This window comes from Arachis ipaensis, chromosome B8 (genome assembly GCF_059453495.1).
Source record: "Arachis ipaensis isolate K30076 ecotype BB chromosome B8, ASM5945349v1, whole genome shotgun sequence".
Lineage (NCBI taxonomy): Eukaryota > Viridiplantae > Streptophyta > Magnoliopsida > Fabales > Fabaceae > Arachis > Arachis ipaensis.
In genome coordinates, this window is record NC_142443.1 from 25127784 (window position 1) to 25150147 (window position 22364).

The window sequence follows — 22364 nt, forward strand, 5'->3', positions numbered from 1 at the left end:
CTAACGTTTCAATCGTCCTATTTAAGTCCCTAACGTTTCAAAATTGACTCAATGTTGTCCTGCCGTTAGGAATCCGTTAACAGAATTGACGGCGGAACAAAATTGAGACGATTTTGAAACGTTAAGGACTTAAATAAGACGAAAACGTTAGGGACAAAAATAATACATAAAATAAATTTTAATTTAATTTTATCTTTCAATAATATTAATTTTTTACTCCACATAGTGTTCAATTATTTTTTAATTGCATCTAAATAAATTACACTTAATCACATTACTTTCATTTTAAATAAATTTATTTTTTTATAATTTTAAAAAATTTTGATACATTAGAGACAAAATGTATAATTTATATTTTATTGTATGTATATTATTTTTTTTCTTTTCTGCAAGTTTATATACTAGTCATTTTACAAACATTTCATAAAAATCTTTAAGAGGAAAATTATAAAAAAATTAATTTATTTAAAATGAAAATAATATGATTAAGTATAATTTACTTAGATGTGATTAAAAAATAATTGAATACTATGTATAGTAAAAAATTGATATTATTGAAAGATAAAATTAAAATTTATTTCTATGTATCATTTTTGTTCCTAACGTTTTCGTCCTATTTAAGGACCTAATGTTTTAAAATCATCTCAATTTTGTCTCGCCGTCAATTCTGTTAACGGATTCCTAATGGCGGGATAACATTGAGTCAGTTTTGAAACTTTTGAGACTTAAATAGGACGATTGAAATGTTAGGAACAACTTTAAGACTTACCCCAAACGTTGGGGACAAAAACAATACTTTACTCTTTATCAAATATAAATACTGTAGTTTTAAAAAAGTTTAGGATACTACAACTAGGTTCAATAAGTTATTTTTTGAAAAGCAAAAAATTTACCAAACCACCCATTAATCGAATTAAATTAAAGAGTACACTAATTTTTTTTTAAAACTTCTTTTGTACATATCTAGGAGGAAATCAAAGGCTTCTAAAGCCTACTACTGTAGTACTGTACAGTGCAATACAAACCTCACCATTTTTTTTCTTTTTGTTCTCCCAATTACATGCAACTGCCATTAATTCAACCAGTTTAATAATCTTTGTAGATATGAGAAAATGATAGGGAAACTGAATATTGCAATACGATTTAAATTCATTTGGCATCCTTAGTTGTTGCACTTTGAATTTCAGAATCAGGTGAGACTTTAAACTTGAGAACCTTATGAAGCTGGCATAGAGGTTTCACTTCCTTTGTTGGAGGCTGATTTGAATCGATTATTCTTGTTGCAGAGAAAAGGTTCGCATCAGATGGTCCAGATTCTTCATGAACCACGGGGTTATCTGCACAAAGATATGTTTAATCATAAAACTTCTGTCGAGTGAGAAGAAAATGAAATAAGTGAGTGTCTTAAATAACTGCAAGAGGCATCATTATAGAGTGATTAAAGGTTAGTTATTCTTCTGGCAACATGTAAGTTTTAACAATTTATCCATGATGATATGTTCCTCGGAAGCTTCAATTTTAGCCTGCTTGAGACACTAGAAGTAGCACCGGTATAGCAAGTCATGTACTGAAAATATTACAGAAATGACAGATGCTACCATCTTCTAACATGCCAAAAAATTTGATATTAGAAAAGCCAAAAAAGTGAATGATTCGCCTCCATCCTTTCCTTACTGTTTGCTTCAAAATCCTATGCTCTGCTTCTTGTCCTTGCTTCACCTTCGATCTCTACTTCTCCAGTCATGGTCTCTTTGTCTCCATGCTCTGCTTTGTGCTCTCTAGTTCAGCCTATGCTTCTTCAGGTACATGATTTTTTTTTTTTTTTTGAAAAAAAAATGTCACTCAAACTTGATGATAAATTAGTGTTGGTTATGTGCATTCTGTTGAAGATCAATGAAAATATATTATTAGTGCTTGCTTTTATAATTTTCTGTTTGATATTGCAGTAACTTTTTGTTCCAAAAGATATTTGTGGAAAACGGAATTTGATCACTAATCTCCTTAATAACTGCATTGCTACTGAAAAACCTTGGTAAAAAAGGGAAAAAAAAAGTCTACGACCTTTACCTCTGATTGCTGAAAGTTATTTTAACTAAAATTGATGTTGGAAAGGATGCGGTAGACAGGTCTAGGCGTAATGCTTGTAAGATAGAGTATAAGATTATTGAGAAAATCATATAGAACATCATTACTCAGACATGTTAAGTAAGAAAATTAGGTTTGAAGATGTTGGTCAGATGATAATAGCCATGCAAGAAAAGTTAAAGTCCCACAAGATAGATCAAATAATCTCCCACAAGATTTATACTGCTGCCATAAATAATTAGGCATGACTTTCCATTCAACATTGTTGAATATGTGATGATTAGGAAGTGGATTAGTTATTTCAATCTTGATGTTATAGATATTTATTGGAATACTGCTAAGTCTGATGTGATGAAGATTCATAATTTTATATGAGGGAGAGGGAGAAGGAGAAGGAGAAAAATACCTTGCTAGTATTCTTGACAGGATTTGTCTTATTTTTTATTTATGGACAGCTTGTACTACTAACGGATACATTGGGTTTACTATTCATTATGCTTGATTTGGATTGGAACCTAAATACCAAAATTTTGAGCTTTTCCCAGATGCCTCCTCATACACGTTGAGTTGTCAGACTTTGCAGTATTCATAGAAATATGCATATATTCATCAGGATTCAAACTAATCCACTTTCTAATCATCTCATAACAATGTTGAATGGCAAGTCATGCCTAATTATGGCAGTAGCACAAATCTCACCGAGATTAATTGATCTATCTTAGGGGACTTTATCTTTCCTTACATGTACATTATCATTTCCTCCATAATCTTATACTTTTATCTTACAAGCATTGTACCTCGCCCTCTTTATCCTATCCTTCCTAACACCGGTTTTAGTTTTTTTTTTTTTTACAAAAAAAAAAAAAAAAAAAAAAAAATCAGCAATAAGAGGTAAGGGTTTTACACTTTTTTTACCAGGTCCTGAACCTTATTAGCAATATAATTATTAAGGAGACTAGTGACCGAATTCCACTCTCATAACTATCTTTTTTTGAAACAGCAAGTTACTGTAATATCAAACAACAAATGATTATTTAAAAAAAGATAAATGAAAGCACTAATACTACTTTTTCATTGATCTGCATTAGCATGTATATCACTAATATCAATTAACATCAACTTTGAGTGACAGAATTTACTGAATAAAAAAATGATTTACTTGAAGTAGAGGCCAAACCAGAGAGCACAGAGCATATAGCAAAGCAGAGCTGAGCACGGGGAAGAAGAGACCATGGCAGCAACAAAGCAGACCATGACAGTGAAGCAAAGACACGAAGCAAAGAGGAAGGAGAAGATGACAGGAAGGATAGGAGAGAGGTGAACCTTCTCAGTTTTTTGTCATTTTCTTCCTTGTAATACCAACAACTTAACCTATTTTTTACTATTTCAACCCGAGGGTTATCATGTGACATGTCCCAACCTAACTTCAACCTGGGGGTCAAACATGGTCAAATTTTTGCCAGCTCAAAATTTGTAACAGCTCCAAAAAAAAAAGTCACTCTGACAGACCAACCACGTTTTGCCACCCCTAGTCAAAAGTAATCTGCAGTCCGCACACATGAAGTAGCTTACCTTGTTCTGTGAAGGCTATACATGTGCCGATTGTTTCTTCATACTCCCCAATCTGTAAGTATAACAAACATCAATTAACATAACAAACCTTAAGATGGTTATTATCAACTCCAAAGGCTCAAAAGTAAACAACCACAGTATTGAAGGGTGGGAAAAACAAAGGGAAGTGATGGTTTTACCAGCGGAATTTTCTAAATTCCAAAAGAAAAATAAATTAACAGCATCAGCCTATATCAAGCACTAAAGACTTGTACATCTAATGGTCTAAACACATGGATAGGCTTGATAAACTACCTCTAAATAGCATCATCAGATTCAAATGAGAGCATCAAAATATCACTTATCCCCAAAGTTCCAAATACTAATCTTCTAAAGGACCTGGAAAATTTAAAAGCAGAGAGAAGTTACCAGCTTCAACTTGTCATCAATGATCAATACGGGGTTTGATGTATCAAGGCCCTAAAATTAACAGAAAAAAATATAAGCATACTATACAATGTCAACATATTATAAAGGATCAAGAAGATGACTTACATAGGAAAAATTAATTACATGAACAAAGACAAAGTGAGTAGGAGGGAAAGAAAAGAGAAGAAAGCATCATAATGAAACTAGAAATTAGGTGCTTATTTAGCTGATGCATTAAATATATTTTTTACTCCGAAAATGAAGTGAATTCAAGCTTTAGTCCCTAGAAAATGTTTAGTTTGCTTTTGATCCAATGTTTCTGAAAAAATATTCAGTTTTGGGTGATTGGGTCCCCATTATTTTAAGTATTGATCACTCATCACTATCCGTAGTTAAAAACATTAGAATCTCTGGTTAATCCTTACAATATTATAGGAATCTCTTTTTATTTTTGAAAATATCCCACTTACTATAATAATAGGGCAATTGAGCCAAAAACTGAATATCCTAAAATTCAGAATGGATATTGCCACTCCAATTTTGATAATGCCACTGCTTTTTCTACAAAATTCATGCAACATATAATTTAAAAAAATCTTATATGGAGTCATATTATAAAAAATGGGAGTGGAATTATCATTTCCCCATAAAATTTTGGATCAAAACCTGACTAAATATTGTGGAGACCAAAATTTAGAATATACTATATTGATGGGAACTAAATACAATTTTCTTTGTCCACGACAGCAGTATCCCCCGTTGAATATGAATAATTCCTTGCTAGTTTGTATGCACCTTGATGGGTAAGATAGCTAGCCCTGAGTTATAAATCTTTTCTACACTAATGGAACAAAACCAAAAATGCCTGGAAAGCTTACATGGTGTATGCTATATGGCAACACAACATTTGAAGGAAGATAATAACCATGTTAGGGCATAATTTACAAGACAAAAGTTGAAAAATTATGTGTTCTTATATTTGAGAACTTACAGTGAGAATATATTTAGCATTTGGTGGAATGTTAACTATGTTAGAGACAGCATCCAAGTCAAGCAAAACATACTCTTCTTCATCCTCACCATCATGGGGTGTTGTCATATTTGCCTCCATATTCCTGTTCGCAGAAGAGAGAAAAAAAAAAAAAAAAAAAAAAGCTAAACTTAAAAGATTAGGGGGAAAAGAGAGAGACAAAGGTAAAACAAATAAAATTGAGGCTCACTGGAGAAGACGACGTTGGCGCTGCCGGTCAACGGAGAACAAAGACAGTGTGGGTGTGGGTGTGGCTCTAGCTACTGCACGTGTGCGCCCTAAGGATTGGGGTTGTTCCCAACACCATTAGAATGACCTTGGAGTGCATGCTCATCACCTTAACAGAACACACCATAGTTGTCAGAACCAAACCAGTCAGGCTACTAGGTCACTGGTTTAACCGGTGAGTCATGGTTGAACCGGTTGACTCGGTTTCATATATATAAAAAAATATAAAATAATCAAAAACTTAAAATTAAAATTTAAAATACATATCTTTCACTAGCACTTTAACAAGTCTCAATATAGAAAAACAACAATATAGAACAGCAACAATACAGAACAGCAATATAAATTCACAGCAACAATATCAAAACAGCAGCTCTTTCACAGAACCTATCCCTTATCCAACAATATAAATTCACAGGAACAATATAGCACAGCAACAAAATCAACCCTAAACACCAATAATCAGAAAAAACATCAATCCACCACTAAACCTACATATATTACATCGTAAAACAAAAATTTGAATAATCTGCCAAGAATTAACAAATTATAATCAATAAAATATAATCAACAACAATCAAGAATCAACTGAATCAGTTAATCACTTACTCAGTTAATCAAATTTTAATCCAACCACTGAATAACTAAAGAAAAATTAGAAAACATACTTGATGACAAGAAGGCAGAACGCGGGCAGAGAAGAGGGCAGTAACAAATAGAACAGCATCAACACTATAAAAACAGCAACTCAATTCATAGAGCCTATCCACTATCCAACAATATAAATTCACAGAACAATACAAAAGCAGCACCAACACTATAGAAACAGCAGCTCAATTCACCATAATCATGTAAAAACAGCAAGAAATCAACAGATTATAATCCAATAACTGAATAACTAATTAAAAAATAGGTTAACTGATTATGTGAAGGCAGAATGCGGGGGGAGAAGAGGGAGACCAAGCTCGGCGGTGCAGAGACTAGCGAGGGGAGGCAGAAAAGACGCGATCCCCGCAGGATGAGGACGCGACGACGACGGGGACAGCGACAAGAGACGCACAGCGGCACAGGAGCAAGGAGACTAGACGACACAGTGAAGGCGAGCCACAGACGCAGGCGACGATGAAGTGCCGAAGATGCACAGGAGCCGGGACGAGACGCAGAGGAGCCGGCGACGTGGAAGCAACCGTACGGTAGCGGTGGGCAGTGGCAGATTTGTGAGTGTGAGGGAGTGAGAGGGAGAGGCTCTGCCTCTGGAGTGAACTTCAGACTTCGGAGAAAGTGAGGGGAGATGGGATTGGGGTCCTTTGAGGAATTTTTTATTTAAATAAATAAATTAATTATAATAATTACCGAAATAAATAATTTAAAAAATATTTACTGAAATAAATATTCTTAAAGGAGATAATTTTGTATGTATTTCGTTTACGGTGTATAGTTATCTCGTTTACATTGTAAACGAGAATGTAAACGAGATATATGTATTTTTTTAAAAAAAATTAAAAATAATAAAAAATATTAATATTATCAATAATCCAAATTTTTAGCATGCAATTAGTACATAAAAAAGTTTATAAAAGAAATTAAAATAGATATATTTGATCAATTGATACTCAAAAAAGTTGATGGGATAGTGGAAAGAGAATGGAAACGTTATCTCTCACGTTATCTCCTACTATTCACGTGAGAGATAACAGTTTCTATTCTCTTCCCACTATCTCATCAATATCTCCTAACAATTGACAAACGATTATTTTTATTTTTCAAATTTAAATCAATCCAATTAGATTATAATTTAATTTATATTTTTTAAAATAAATATATTTAATCAATTACTACTCAAAAAAATATAAAAAATTTTAATAAAATTATAAATATTAATAAAGTAATTAAACCAAATAAATATTAATATCTTGAGTACTCCGCAAAACGATGTTAAAAGTCATATTGTTTAGGGTAAAAAATCCAAATGAGCCAAGGGGAGCTCATTATTACCCAAATCCGCCAAATCAAATTTTGATACATCAATCTATCAGAACACATTTTTATATAATTCGAATCAAGTAGATTCGAAATAGGTTTGCAAGTAGTTCGAATTGATTCAATTCGAATTACCCTTAAGGACTCCTCCAACGTAGTTCGAATCAATTAGATTCGAATTAGGCATGCAAGGTTCGAATCAATTCAATTCGAATTACTCTCATCTTGCAACTCATAGTAATTCGAATTGTATTAATTCGAATTACACACATTTCGTCCCAATAGGTAATTCGAACCTTATTGATTTGAATTACAGGTGAATTCCCTATAAAAGGAGTTCGAACCTAGTTCATTCGAATCAGTTTTCCAAACTGAGACCCCACAAAATCCTAGAGAAAGCGTCCCAAAACCTGCTCGAGAAAGTCTGCAGCGGCATACTTAGGCGATGGGGGACGATCCGGGAAGGCTGTATCGACTGGATGGAGTTGCTCATATAGCCGGGGTGATCAACGACGAGGTTAGCGGTTTACTATGATGGTTTATTATATTCGTATATGTTAGTGGTATTGTAAATCGGTTTATTAGGTGGTTTTTGATAGTGGTTTTAAAGGCGGTTTTATTTGCGGTTTATGTTAGTGGTTTTGGATTTGTTGTTAGCCATGCGGTTTATGTAAGTGGATTTTCCCGTAGTTTTTGTAAGTGAATTTGGCCGTGGTTTTTGTAAGTGGATATGGCCGTGGTTTAATGAGTGGTTTAGTGAGTTGTTTTTGCCCGTAGTTTTATTAAGTGTATTTGCATGTGGTTCTTTTTCTAATATCGTGGATTCGGTTTGAGTTTGCGGTTTTGATTGCGGTTTTGCTAGCGGTTCAGTAGAATTTACATCATCCTGTTGAATTTAGATGCGGTCTATGTTAGCAAATTTGTTTGCTATACTCGTTGTGGACTGATTTATCTCTCGTTGCATTTATTTTGGTTACTTGGTTACGTCATGAATTTTATCAGTTAGTCGTATTGTCAGTTGTTCTAATTATGCGGTTCATTTAATGCGCAGCCCCGGCGTTGCATATCGAGCATGCGGTGGCAGCAGGGTATGCGACTTGATGAGAGGTACGTTCCGTACTTGCAGATGGCCGGACTATACCATCTTGCGAGACTGAACGACAGATGGTTCAGACTGGACGAGCCCCTCGTGAGTGCCTTCGTGGAGCGGTGGCGTCCGGAGACGCACACGTTTCACATGCCGTTCGGAGAGTGCACCATCACACTTCAGGACGTCGCGTATCAGTTGGGCCTGCCGGTAGATGGACGTTACGTCAGTGGTTGCCTGACAGACTTCCACGTATACATAGAGGGTGGCAGGCCAGCTTGGCAGTGGTTCTATGAGTTGCTCGGTGTGTTACCTCCCGCGAACCAGATACAGAAGTTTGCAGTGAACTGCACCTGGTTCCAGAAGACCTTTGGAGAGTGCCCCGAGGGGGCAGATGAGGAGACGGTCAGGCGCTTTGCCCGTGCGTACATCATGATGTTGTTGGGCACCCAGCTGTTTGCCGACAAGTCCGGCAATCGTATTCACATCAGGTGGTTACCGTTTGTGGCTCGGCTAGAGGAGATAGGTGGCTATAGCTGGGGGTCGGCGGCACTAGCATGGTTGTATCGGTGCATGTGCCGAGTGGCCAACAGACATGTCGTGAAGTTAGCTGGGCCGTTACAGTTACTTCAGTCTTGGATCTTCTGGCGGTTTCCTGGTTTAGGCCTGCTGGCTACGATGCGTTTAGCTGGTCCCTTGCCTCTAGGTACCACTATCTTATTGCACTAGTTATCCTTATTATATGTTTTTTCAATTTCGCATGCAAATTTATACCTGTTAGAATCATTCATGAATGCAATACTATGTATAATTCCCCATTCAGGTGGTCAGGATACAATCCTGGATTAGCGAGAAGGGACCTCGGGTGCAGATCGCTCGGCTGAGGATCGACTTGTTACAGGCTCGGGATGTAAGTAAGCTAAGCTCATATGTGTATTTCATGCTTCTTTCAGTTTATATGGTTTAACAAATTTGTCAAATGGATTTGAATTCCTTTTTTCAGTTCATATGGATGCCCTACAGCACACCCGACGTCCTCCAGGTTGTCCACCCGGAGGTCTTGGAGCCTCAGCATACGATGTTATGGCGGTGTGTGACGTCCCTGATATATTTTGCGGTGGTTGAGTGGCATCAGGTTGATAGAGTGTTACCGCAGTTTGGCGGCGTACAGCCACCACCACATCCCGCCTTGAACATCGACTTCTTGATGTCGAAGGACGGGAGAGGTGGTGACCGTTGGTTCCCGTCCCATTTACAGGAGTGGCATCTTCACTGGGAGACACGTACAGATCACGTGTTACGGTTCGATGTTGTCGATGACCCGGGACCCTCACATGAGTTCTTGGCCTGGTGGCATCAGTATGGAAAGAGGTTCTTGTCACCTGATACTTACTTGGGGGATCCGAGAGGTACTCCTATTCCGGTTGAGGCGACGCAGAGTGTACTCCGAGTTATCTCTGTCGTATACAGTCACTATGAAGCACCTAGCCATTTTTAGATTTGCCTCGATACACTTTACCAGGTATTGACTGAATTGTTGTCCGGTACCCAGCTGGGCCTGTGCCTCCCTCCCCTTGCGGACGAATAGTTCAGCCAACCTGCCGTATGTGGCCTTCACCAGCGAGCACACAAGGAGGTTCCTGACACCCTTCAGGATTGAATTCACACACTCAGAGATGTTGGTCGTCATGTGACCGAATCTGCGCCCCTCGTCACAATACTGTGTCCACAACGAATACTCAATCCTGTTCGCCCACTCACACATCGCCGGGTTCTCAGAGCGCAGAATGTCAAACCAGTAATCGAACTCCACTTCGGTCTTCGCATATGCGGCGTTCACAAGAAGCCTACGAGCATCTTTACCCTTGAAGGTGAGGGCGAAATTAGCTGCTACGTGTCGAATACAGAATGCACGGTATGCAGCCGGAGGTAGCCATCCCCCATCAGGAGACTCAAGGGCGGCCTTGATGCCGTTATGCCTGTCCGAGATAACTAGCAGACCTGGCTGCGGTGTCACGTGCTCACGGAGGTGAGATAGAAAGAAGGACCACGACTCAGCATTCTCACCCTCGACAGGTGCAAATGCCACGGGCAGTATGTTGGAGTTCCCATCCTGTGCAATTGCGACAAGCAACGTTCCCCCATACTTGCCATATAGATGAGTGCCGTCAATATTTACCAACGGCTTACAATGACGGAATGCCTCAATACAAGGTGGGAACGTCCAGAACAGCCTGTGAAAATAAGCTTGAGACTCGTTGAGCTGCCCCCAACTCGAACAGGGCATGTCCGAATGACTGCAACTGAACCAGGCATGGTCAACTGGACTCTTAACACCCACCTAGGAAGCTCGTTGTACGACTCATCCCAATCACCATAGATCACGGCAACAGCCTTCTGCTTCGCCATCCATACCCTCCTGTAGGTAGGCCTGAATCCGAAGTGGGCGGTCGTGGCATTTTGGAGGACCTTGATGTTGACGGATGCATCAGCCCTCACCATTGGCATAATGAATGTCGATATGACATGATAATCCAAACTCCTATGGTCGCTGGAGATAGAGGTGGCGAGACACGTATGCGGTCTGTTGTACCTTTTCACTTCCCAGATGCCCTTACGTTGCCGGAGACTCAACCGAATCAACCATGTGCACCCGTTCCTAAACTCAGAACACTTTCCCACATACCGGCGATAGTCAGACTCAATTACCTTGTACTGTACCCCTCGACAGATGCTGTAAGTCTTCACACTCAACAGGGCCTCATCTCTATCCTGGAACTGCTGACCAACCTGGAACTCTGTCATACCAGCAGACCCGTCTGCATCTCTAGCGCCAAATCCAGCGCCTTGCCCAGGAAGCCCATCATGCCTTATGGCATCCAGGTCCAATGAAGAAAAATGGGGTGGGTACTGCCGTGTGCCAGAACTAGATCCACCTGCGGCCCCTCTCAGGTCAGTCGCTCCAAGGTCGTCACCACTGTCATCGGCAATCAGATCTGGCTCAACATCATCGTCATCTGGATCATCAAGAAATCCATCTCTAACACCGGCCGGTGTAGCACAATGTAATGAGGTCGGAAGATGTTCCCCTGTACCAACCTCGTCGCCGACATTGCCCCTAAGGTCAGCAGCGAACGAAGGGGAGGCCACAGGCTGCGTCGGTGGCTCGTACACAGGGACAGACGAAGAAGCAACGGCAGGTCTGGAACTAGAACTGGCCACCGTGGCTAAAGTGTGAGTATTCCGGTTCGAACCCCCCGAACTGGATACCACATCAACCAACTTTGCCAACAGCTCCGGCGTCCTGACCTCGGGAAACTGCCGGCGACAATGATACATGACCTGCAAGTCCTCATCACTCCCGATCGTGAAACAGTCATACTTCACGGTATCTTGGAGCACCGTTGTTGGAATGCGATAGAAAAACTTCTTAACCCTTTTCAGACCATCCAGACCAAGCTTCAGCAGTACAGCACTAACAAGGTCATCGTAGCTCGTGGTAGGCCTCACAATAATACAGAGAGGATCCTTATCGGTGAACTTCACACCGGATCGAGTTTTTCTCTTAATCGATCCTCTGTGGTGAACCAACACTAGAAAACTATCCTCACTAGCCATCTGATCCCTCTATTGAAAGCAACTCACGTACATATCATATATATAGACATCTGCTTCATAGTAATTCGAATCAACTTCTTTCGCACCATATATATATAATTCGAATCATATCAATTCGAATTACACATAGTTAGCAAACCATACTAATTCGAATCAACAAGATTCGAACTACCTCTGTACGCTGGTGATACTAGTAATTCGAATTGATTAAATTCGAACCTTGCATGCCTAATTTGAATCTAATTGATTCGAACTACGTTGGAGGAGTCCTTAGGAGTAATTCGAATTGAATCAATTCGAACTACATGCAAACCTATTTCGAATCTACTTGATTCGAATTATATAAAAATGTGTTCTGGTGGATTGATGTATCAAAATTTGATTTGGCGGATTTGGGTAATAATGAGCTACCCTTGGCTCATTTGGATTTTTTACCCTATTGTTTAAATTTGCTTTCGTCCTTTATTTTGTTATAACCCAAAACAACATTGCCAATGAGTAATAGCTCAAATGGCATAGACTCCCCATACTCAATTAAGAGGTTGTGAGTTTGAGTCTCCTATCTTTCCAAATTTTTGAAGCCAATGAATAATAGCTCAAATGGCATAGTCTCCCCATACTCAATTAAGAGGTTACGGGTTCGAGTCTCTTATTAAAAAATAAAAATCCTATATATTTCAATTATTCACGAATAAAATTATATATAATAATAACGGTCAAACTAAATTTAAATTATGACTCAATTGGATTGATTTGAATTTGAAAAATAAAAATATTCGTTTGTTAATTGTTAAGAGATATTGATGGATAGTGGGGAGAGAATTGAAACGATTATTTCTCATATAGTAGGAAATAATGTGAGAGATAACTGTTTTTATTCTCTTCTTACTATTCCATCAATCTTTTTGAGTACCAATTGATCAAACATATTCATTTTAATCTCTTCTACTAACTTTTTTATGTACTAATTACATGTTAAAAATTTAAATTATTGATAATATTAATATTTTTTATTATTTTCAAATTTTTTTTAAAGAAAAAATCAGTGTAAACGAAATAATCTGTTAACGAGATATACAAGTTCTACGTCCACCTGTCTTATCTCGTTTACTGTAGATGAGATACATGTAAAATTATTTCGTTTACCGTGTAAATGAAATAAGAGGAATATTTATTTCGATAAATATTTTTTAAATTGTTTATTTTGATAATTATTATAATTAATTAATTAATTTAAATAAAAAATCCGTCCTTTGAGCTAGAACTAGAGTTTTTTTATTTTTAAGTATAAAACGACGTGGTTTTAATGGAAGGTTTTAAAAAAAATTCTTGACCGGTCCGGACACCCGCCAGTTTGACGTTCTTTACTAGAACTGGCCGAATCAAACCGGTTTATGCCAGTTTTTTTCCTTCTCCAATTCCTCAGATCGGTCCAATAACTAATTTACCAATTTTTCGGTTCGACCAGATCAATCCAATTCTCAGATCGGTCCTGTAACCAATTTACTAATTTTTCGGTCCAACCAGCTAGGTGGATCCAATTCTGACAACTATGGAACACACCTGAAATCATAAATTGACAACAATATATCAATAATTAATTAATTATCAAATATAAAATAAAAAACAGATCTGTACTTAATATTTTTAAAATAATGATAAATTAGTCTCTAGTATTCTAATAATAGTACGATAATGGAATTAAATTATCTAAAATTTAAGAGAAAATTAACTCATTTATTTCTTTGTTTTATTAAAAGTTAATTTGTCTAATCCTATACTTTATTTTATAGGGCAAATATATTGGCATCATTTAGATGCTAGGTGTCAAAAAGTCTTTATATTTTATTATATGAAAGTATTTCATTATCTTATATTTTATCTTACTATATGCTTTGACAAAGGAATATATCTCATGTATTTATATTATCATATATTAAAAAATACATTAGGATAATAGTTAGAGAAATAACTACTTATAGGAATGAATAATAATTAATAAATACTTGTAGGATTGATTTTTTTTTTCTCTCTAATTTTTGGTTTAACAAATTCTTTTAAGAACAAGAAACGTAATTTAAATGTAACGAATTAACTGTAAGCTCATATGGCACAAACTGCAGTATTTATTTTACAACAAAAGTCAACTATTCTACAACTTTTTCCTCCCACAAAAATAAAGTCGAACACAGATATAAATTACTTTTACGAGTTATACAACAAACATACCCTGGCCGGAAAAAGGCCCCAAAGGTAGAAGCACACTCAAAACCAAAAATAAATTAAATAATAAAATTATTGCTCCGGTAGTTTGTCCTTCAAATAATTCAGAACAGCTTTAGTTCCTTTATCCAAGACAGTCCTCCGAATGCTGAAACAAGTTCAGAAAATTTATTAATACAGGATATGATCTACCATACATTAATAATACACAAGTATAACTGGATAATTATATGCTTTGTTCCTTTCTTTCACTGGGTAACTTATCTGACATCTTCTAGGCTGCTAAATAAATGATCAAGCTAACTCATTCATATTATTAACTTCTTCCTCTTCTTTTATCTTTTTCCTTTGGCATGTTATTAATCAGAGTGGCCACTGGCCAACCGTTGCTGTCCCGTTTGAGAGACCAAAAATCACATTTTAAAAAAGAAAAAGAGAAAAGATCTTAAACATTTCATTAATCAAGGTTACTGATTCAATTTGGATTTAACGCATTCTATATCTCCTCCTCGCCTGTCTGCTTTTCTAGAACGCATGGCATTTTTCTGCCTTATGAAGAAGTAAATTTGGTCAAGTAAAATCTAATCTTTCAAACCATATAAAAGCATAATAAAATTTGTCATTGAAGCTCCATCCGCTTAAGGAGTATCATACTTCTTGACAGTGATTTTTCGAGTAAACCACTATGCATTCAACAGTCAATTACATAAAAAGATGTGAAAATCATTTATAGAATCTTGAAAATTGTGAAAACAAAAAAAATCTATATTTTGTGAAAGCATATGAAAAAGGTTGGGCTACAAGAAAGTTACCTTCTGAGTGGATTCCCATCAAGTCTCAATGCTTGAAGGCTTGGCTCCAGCAAACCCTGATCAAATCAATTTCCCAAAATAATGTAATGAATTGTGGACAAGCCATGAGTTTCACAAATGCTGATGTTCAAAATGATATATTTATTTTCATTTTTTTATGTTACAATATAGCAGACACCAGTCATACCACCCAGAGATGAAAAGCATGGTTGTTTCTGTATTTATCTTATCTTTTCTGGCTATTAGTTTTACATGCCCAACATTCAGGTTTCAAGAAATTCCTCAGTTTTCAGTTGTGTGAATGAACTACTACAGTTGCAATAAAGATATGAAATTAAGTCAACTAAATGAAAAACCAGCAAGATCCAGTATTTGTTTCTCACCAACTCAGGTGGAAGGGCTGAGATGTTGTTATCAGATAAATCAAGCTCCTTGAGAGAAGTGAGATCTTTTATCCCCTGAAAGAAAGGGGGAAAATGAAAAAATAAATGATATGCATAGAAATTAGAAACGCCTGCTTCTTGTTCTCTATGGAGAGAGAAAAAAAATACCACAGGAATTGACTGAAGGGAATTCTGTTTCAAATCAAGGATCTGTAGTTGATGCAACTTCAGTATATCTGATGGGAACTCACCGAGCTGCATTCTCCTGTTATTTTGTGGTGTGAAAGTTAATCATAAGATCCCAAAAATATAAAGTTATTTGAAAGTGAAATTATGTACATATGATAGTCTAATTGATCTAATGCAAATCATAAGATTCAAATAACCAACCTCATGTAAAGCTCTTTAAGGTGTGTCAAACAAGAAAATGAAGGTCCATCAACTAATGAAGCTGCATTACCACTGAGATCCAGGATCTGAAGCATAGGCACCGCTTCAAAACCATCTGATGGTATCTATAATCAAATTGCAGACTTGGGTCAGGATATTACTCTTCTAATTGGAATTTTAAACACAGGATAAATCATATGCACACAAAAGTTTATTTTACATACAGCAGGTCACCGACACAGTTTAATACCAGAGAAAAACATTAACTTGGAAATGACCAACTATAAAGGAACAAAAACATATACTGTCTTACTTTCTAATTTATCTTATCTGTAGGCAGAGAAATGCAGAATACCAAAATAGTAATTGCCACCAGTGAGAAACAAAATTATTTATACACACTTTTTCTATTGGAAAAACCATCTTAATAATTTATAAGGCATTACTTTTTGCAATGGTTATATACACATGTTGATATCATTATTCATTTCACGGGATAAAAGAAGAGAAAAGCTCCCAAATCATTAGTCATTACCTGCCTCAGAGGATTGTTGTCCAGCTTCAGACATGACAAACTAGAAAGTGACTTAAGAATTGAACCTGGCCAGTCTTTAATTTGATTCTTAGATAAAATCAATGTCTGAAAAGAACAAAAGTATACATATGAATTAGTATGAAAATTTCAAATCTGCTTTAATGCAATTTGTAACCAGTAATTACTCTTTCCCAGCTCCAATTCATCAAAAATTAATTAGCAAAAAGCCAAAACGCATCACTAAGAAAATAAAGCTCCTAGCTGTGGTTGATTACTTGCTTTTATAGAAAATTAACATAGCTCATAAGCTTTTCTTCTTCAAACTTCAAAGTCATGTGTCCTTTGCTGGTTGTAAGTGAAGGGGTCCTTTGTCACACACACACACACACATATATATATATATTGCCATGAACACATATCTCTTTCTTATGACTTACTATGGTGTTTATTCCAAAAGCACTTTATTCAATCACATCATGACTCAAACAACATGCTAACCCAGAATCTCAAAGCAACATCTTACAAGAAATACAAACAGAAGAAAAAGTTAACCTGGAGGGATACACAAGAAGAAAGCTCAACAGGCAACTCCTGGATGGAGTTTTTGGAAAGGTCAAGTTTCATGACTTCCCCTGATTCCCATACTTCTGGTGGAACTGAATTCAACCCCAGTCCTTCCATTGAAAATTCCTGACACAATTTAAAAACATAACTGGAATTGTTAACAACGTTCCTTTCTAGAAAAATAAATTTTACTAAAACTAAAAACACTATATAACAGAAGTGTCTGCAGTAATTTTAAGAATATCAATCTCAGGCAAGTATCAACATGATAACTTCAAAATGAACCGGTTGTTATAGTCACTTAGTAATCAACTTAGATGTTATATAATGGATGTATAACATAATCAATTGTGTTAATTTTGTCCTAAACAAAATCTTAAATTGATACACCAGTCAAATCAAATTTTACTCGAATTGTTTCGCTTTTGTGCAATTAATCATATATGGCTACTGAGTGCTGACAATGGTAATTGTATGCTGTTTATATATATATATATATATATATATATATATATATATATCTTTTCCTTTACAAAAGATGCAACACCTTTGAAGTGACAGACAGCCGGGTAGCCATTGCAATTACTTCATCTTTTTCTGTGATTACTGCTCCAGAATCTAGATAATAATTTCAAAGTATTATAAGTATGATAAGTTTCAGGTTCAAGCATAAGTTATATGCGTTTAACAGTTTAACATACCTTCAGCTTCAGAAAGTCTACTTCGGAGATATTTGAGTAATGCTTGTGTAGGTCCATTGACTAATGAGCTGTGAGAAAAAGAAATAGTTGAAAACAATTTAAAAAACATATACTGACTATACAAAGCACCAATCCTTTTTCTGTACCTTCGGAGAGTCCGCAAAGGATTTCCAGTAAGCAAAAGTTTCCTCAAGGTGGTCATCTTACCTAAACAGAAAAGACCAAGCATTTATTTCATTTATTTCATGTTAGATTATTTCTGTCTCTAACACTTCAACATAGAAATAGCCAAACAGCATCATGCTGAAAGGAGGTTATTAAAATACCAAAACTTGCTGACCTTACCAATTTCAGCGGGTAACCCACTCAGTGAATTGTTTGAAAGATTTAACACAAGAAGATTCAATTTGCATGCCTCTACTGGATACTCCTTCAGCTGCAATTGCGAAAAATAGTAGGTTTTTAAGTTAGCAATCTAAAAGGGAGAAGGAAATGAAAAAAAAAACAATTATAGCATGTGCTAGTTATTGCTATTTTTTCAAGAAAATTATATGAACATAGGAGCCCTCATCTAACGTAATAAATTATAATGTAACTACAAAATACCCTTTCAATCCTAGCTACCTGATTAGAGTGAAGATCTAAAGTCCCTAGATGAGAAAGTGCTCCAATCTCCATAGGTACTGTAGAAAGGTTGTTATTCCTAAATAAGGTTTGGAAAAGGAAAGCACAATGTGTATCAGACATGCAGAAGTTTTGAGCAGAAGAAAACCAAGTGCTCAGCATGCTTTTAATAATATGAAGACTTGCATATTAATAGGTTAGAATTTGACCCCAAATAAATCTCGGCAAGTGAATGACAACCCATGATTGATGAAGGGATTGATGAGATTCCTGCACAACACAGACACGCTAGATTTAAGACAAGATGAAGAAAGGAGAAACAGAAAACCATTGACCCTTTGTTCAAAGAGCTCACTGTTCTGGTGGAGATCAAGACGAATTAGACGTGAAAGGCCTCCAATGCTGTCTGGTATGCCATTCAACAAGTTTTTTGCTGCAGTAGTGGTAACAATGGAAAAAATTGGTGAGTTGACATGTAGGAATAAAAATAATAAATTGATAGCAAAGCAGCATATGTGTGTATTTAGAGAAGAAAAGCCCTACATGCATTGAATTCAGTAAGCATGGTCCATGATGAAAAGAGATTTTCAGATATCTCTGTTAACTTGTTTCCCTGGTGATAAGAAAGACGTTATAATGAAGGCACTGGTTAATAAAACCTTAACCTCTCAAAATTTTTGTTGTCATTTAATACACCAAATTTGTTATACTAGTGCCTACCTCCATATCTAGCTTGGACAATTTGGAACAATTTGCTAAATCTTCTGGCAAGCTTGCAATAAGATTGTTTGATCCCTGGAAAGAAGAGTATCATAAACTCCATGTCATCAAAGAGCATGTGGATGCCAAAATTGCACTAACTTTGGCAGATTAATGCACTGCTGTTGTTACTACGTTAAAAGTTCCATCTTCAATCATACACCCCAAAATACCATACTGTTCTTAACTCTTTAAATTACAGCATGTACAGAAATCTCATGGTTTTTTCATTGTTAACAGTCAATGAATGCTTTTAAAATTCAATACACACAAACATGCACTCACAGAAACAAAGTCCGATTATAAACATCAAGAAAGATTAAGGCAACAATATTCCAAGTTTGAATTCACAATAACCATAATTTAGGCAATCCATCTTTCATGTTGGACCTAAGTAGCATAACCTAACCATCCAACTTAGATCCACATTTAGTTTCAGCAATTAGCAACATGAGAATTACCTTTAGGTCGGACAATTCTAAGCATCTGCCAAGTGAGCTTGGAAGTTCCTTGAGCTGATTGTTTGAACAATCAAGCCTAAAAAGAATCATACAAAAACATTACTGATTCTTGTAACAAAGGTAGATCAATTACAAAGGAGAATCACAGGATGTGAACACTTTCATTTCTGCATAAGGAAAATGAACACAACGTACTTAACAAGTGATGTTGCTGAGCCAATTTCCTCTGGTATTTTAGATATCAAATTGAATGAAACATCCAACAACTTCAACTGAGGCAGCCTGTCAATCAGAAACAACAGACAAGTTTGGAACTTGAAAATTGCACATGCTTGCAACGATCTTAATAACCAAAAACAACTAAAGAGAAGGTATTCACCTACTCTAGGAGTAAGTCTTGTTACATATGGAATAACTGTAATTAAATATTCAATACTATCACTCTATGTGTACATTGTATTTATGATTAAGCATACAGAATTTTAAATTAAAAAATATTAGGTGAAACAGCCATACAGTCTAATCTAATAATAGATATTTACTTAAACTTTCAAAAATGTTCCATGTCAAAACCTCAAAACAAAGTGCCACAATGAAGTATCCCCTGTTCAACTGATATCTATCACTATCACCTTCCAATACCTCCTTGGATCCATTTTGGATTATTTCATGCACTACTTGATCCCGTGACAATGACATGTAAAGAAGAACATTCAGAGTAATAAATCACTTAAGTCATGAGATTCCATATGAGCTACATATTTACTGATCAACCACCAAATCGTCGGCCGAATCAACTAAATTGATTTAATGCCCATATAAACTAAAACACTATTCAAGGTAAAGTAAATATGGCAAGAGATTTCCTCGCAGATAACTAAGAAATGAAGAGATTTGTAAGAACTCACTCTCCGATAGCAGCCGGGAGCTCAGAAAGCCTGTTGTGGCTAAGATTCAAGACAGCAAGGCAAGGCAAGTTGCGAATATCATCCTTCAAAGACTCAATGCTATTGTGAGCCAAAATCAGCTTCTGAAGCTCCACAGCCTGTAACATAAAACAATAAGAACAATGTATAAAACAGATTGAAAAGCTTCATTCACAATCCAATGAGAGAGAGAGAGAGAGAGAGAGAGAGAGAGAGAGAGAGAGAGAGAGAGAGAGAGAGAGAGAGAGAGGTGTTAGTGGTGCTACCTCCCACCACTTGTCGTCGCCGCCGAGGCCGTCGAGATTGCGATACACCTCATCGGGAACGTGTCTGCAATAATCGCGAAATCAATGAATGAATAAATGAATGGATAGAATTGGGAAATGGAGTGAGTGAGTGAGTGAGTTAATTACCGGAGGTTGCGATTTGAGAGGTTGAGGGAACCGGAGGCACGCGCCGCCCTCAGAACCCGATCCATTAATGATCCTATCCAATGCTTCAGATCCGATCGCACATAAAAATAAAAGGATTATATTATATGTTAGGTTGAAGAGTGATATCGACGGTTTCACAGTCACTGCTCGCTACTCATTACTCAGCTAGTCAGCTTCACCTTCACCATCACCATCACCATCACCACACCATCACCGTCACCGTCACCGTCACCGTAAGTCCGTAACCATCACCATCCTGCTGCTACAAACAAGATGCACTCTTCGCTCTTCACTCTACTTTACTAAATTCCGAAATTTCAAACTACAAAGTAATTATAATTAAAATTGAAATAACAGTTATTAAAATCAAACCGGTGATCAATCGGACCAAATTAATGGCTCATTAAAAATGAGTTAAGTAATATTAGTGTATTTTATAAAATATTTTTTTTTAACATTTGTTTTCATGGACGTGCAGAAAAGCTGGAGATGGAGCAAGTCTAATGGTAGATTAAATTGGAGCCTCATTTATTATTCGTTGGGCTACCATGATAAATCATCCATATAATTATATAACCAAGTTGGTCCAAATTTATGTTAATTCAAGCGCATTAAATAGAGACTGAGAAACACGCGTCAGATATAAAAAACGTCTTGTTTTTCTATTCGCGCTTCATTATGAACGAACGTTACATCTTTAATACGAAACTAATACACCAAAACACTCGCTCTCTTCGAATCTCTCTGAACATCACTCAAACTTCAATAACATTCTTTGTGGAAACCACTACTGCAAACGAATCGAAAGAATTTTTAGCAAGCAACAACCAGAAACAAACGAAAACAGCAACAAAGACTACAAAAGGAATGAGAAAACTACTGTTCATTTAAAATCTTGCAATGTTGCATTTCGCCTAGTTTCATTTTAGTTTTACTGATTTGATTTGCTTCGTTTAGTGGATTGAACTATTGTAAATGATTTTTACAGTATAACTAGGGCTTTAAGATATAGATGTTTGTTTTTATTGGTTTGGATAGTTTAATTAGAGCTCTGTTACTATCTTTAGTACTTATTTTTTATTGAAGAACACTATTCTTGTTGATTGAAAATTGATAATAATTTATTAACCACATGAACGTTTTTCGGTTCGGTGGCCTTTGTGATTTTTGTTCTGTGCATGAAGGATTTTCGGTTTGGTGGGTTGTGGCATATTAATTAACTTGATTAAGATATACATGCTTGTTGTTGTTGATGTATTGAATGACTCTTGTTTAGTACAATTGACATTAGAGACAACTTTTTCACTTTGATAATCCATACTACTATAATAGTATTCTTGTTGATTAAAAGTTGATCATCATTTATTAACTACATGAACATTTTTCGGTTCGATAGCCTTTTTTATTTTGGTTCTGTGTATGAAGAATTTTCGGTTCGGTGGGTTGTAACATTTTAATTGACTTGTTTAACATACACATGCTTGTGGTTGTTGATGTATTGAATGTGTTTTGTTTAGAACAATTCACATTAGAGACAACTCTTT

General features: G+C 36.2%; 2 protein-coding genes across 4 annotated transcripts; both read right to left on the reverse strand.

Moving 5' to 3' along the window:
• Positions 1–888: 888 nt before the first annotated feature.
• Positions 889–6618, reverse strand: LOC107613715 (Transcription factor TFIIIC, tau55-related protein). Of its 2 annotated transcripts, none has more exons than XM_016315834.3 (6): positions 6243–6618; positions 5286–5432; positions 5057–5180; positions 4066–4116; positions 3658–3709; positions 889–1337 (listed from the first exon to the last, which is right to left on the reverse strand). In XM_016315834.3, exons 3-6 carry the CDS (start codon positions 5174–5176, stop codon positions 1150–1152), a joined length of 411 nt encoding a protein of 136 aa, XP_016171320.1. In that variant the 5' UTR covers positions 5177–5180; positions 5286–5432; positions 6243–6618; the 3' UTR covers positions 889–1149. The 2 variants fall into 2 exon arrangements, with proteins under 2 accessions (XP_016171320.1, XP_020964782.1); XM_021109123.2 differs by having other exon boundaries at positions 1014–1337; positions 6284–6583.
• Positions 6619–14063: 7445 nt separating this feature from the next.
• Positions 14064–21337, reverse strand: LOC107613627 (Leucine-rich repeat (LRR) family protein). 2 transcript variants are annotated; one of them, XM_088496236.1, is made up of 21 exons: positions 20800–21337; positions 20653–20716; positions 20369–20505; positions 19656–19742; positions 19461–19536; positions 18961–19035; positions 18784–18853; positions 18596–18673; positions 18450–18510; positions 18241–18319; positions 17962–18052; positions 17763–17823; positions 17617–17684; positions 17463–17533; positions 16904–17041; positions 16352–16456; positions 15817–15941; positions 15595–15691; positions 15427–15501; positions 15044–15099; positions 14064–14379 (listed from the first exon to the last, which is right to left on the reverse strand). In XM_088496236.1, the coding sequence occupies exons 1-21, from the start codon at positions 20862–20864 to the stop codon at positions 14304–14306; spliced, it is 1755 nt and encodes a 584-aa protein (XP_088352362.1). In that variant the 5' UTR covers positions 20865–21337; the 3' UTR covers positions 14064–14303. The 2 variants fall into 2 exon arrangements, with proteins under 2 accessions (XP_088352362.1, XP_088352363.1); XM_088496237.1 differs by having other exon boundaries at positions 17763–17818; positions 17957–18052; positions 20800–21336.
• Positions 21338–22364: the final 1027 nt, after the last annotated feature.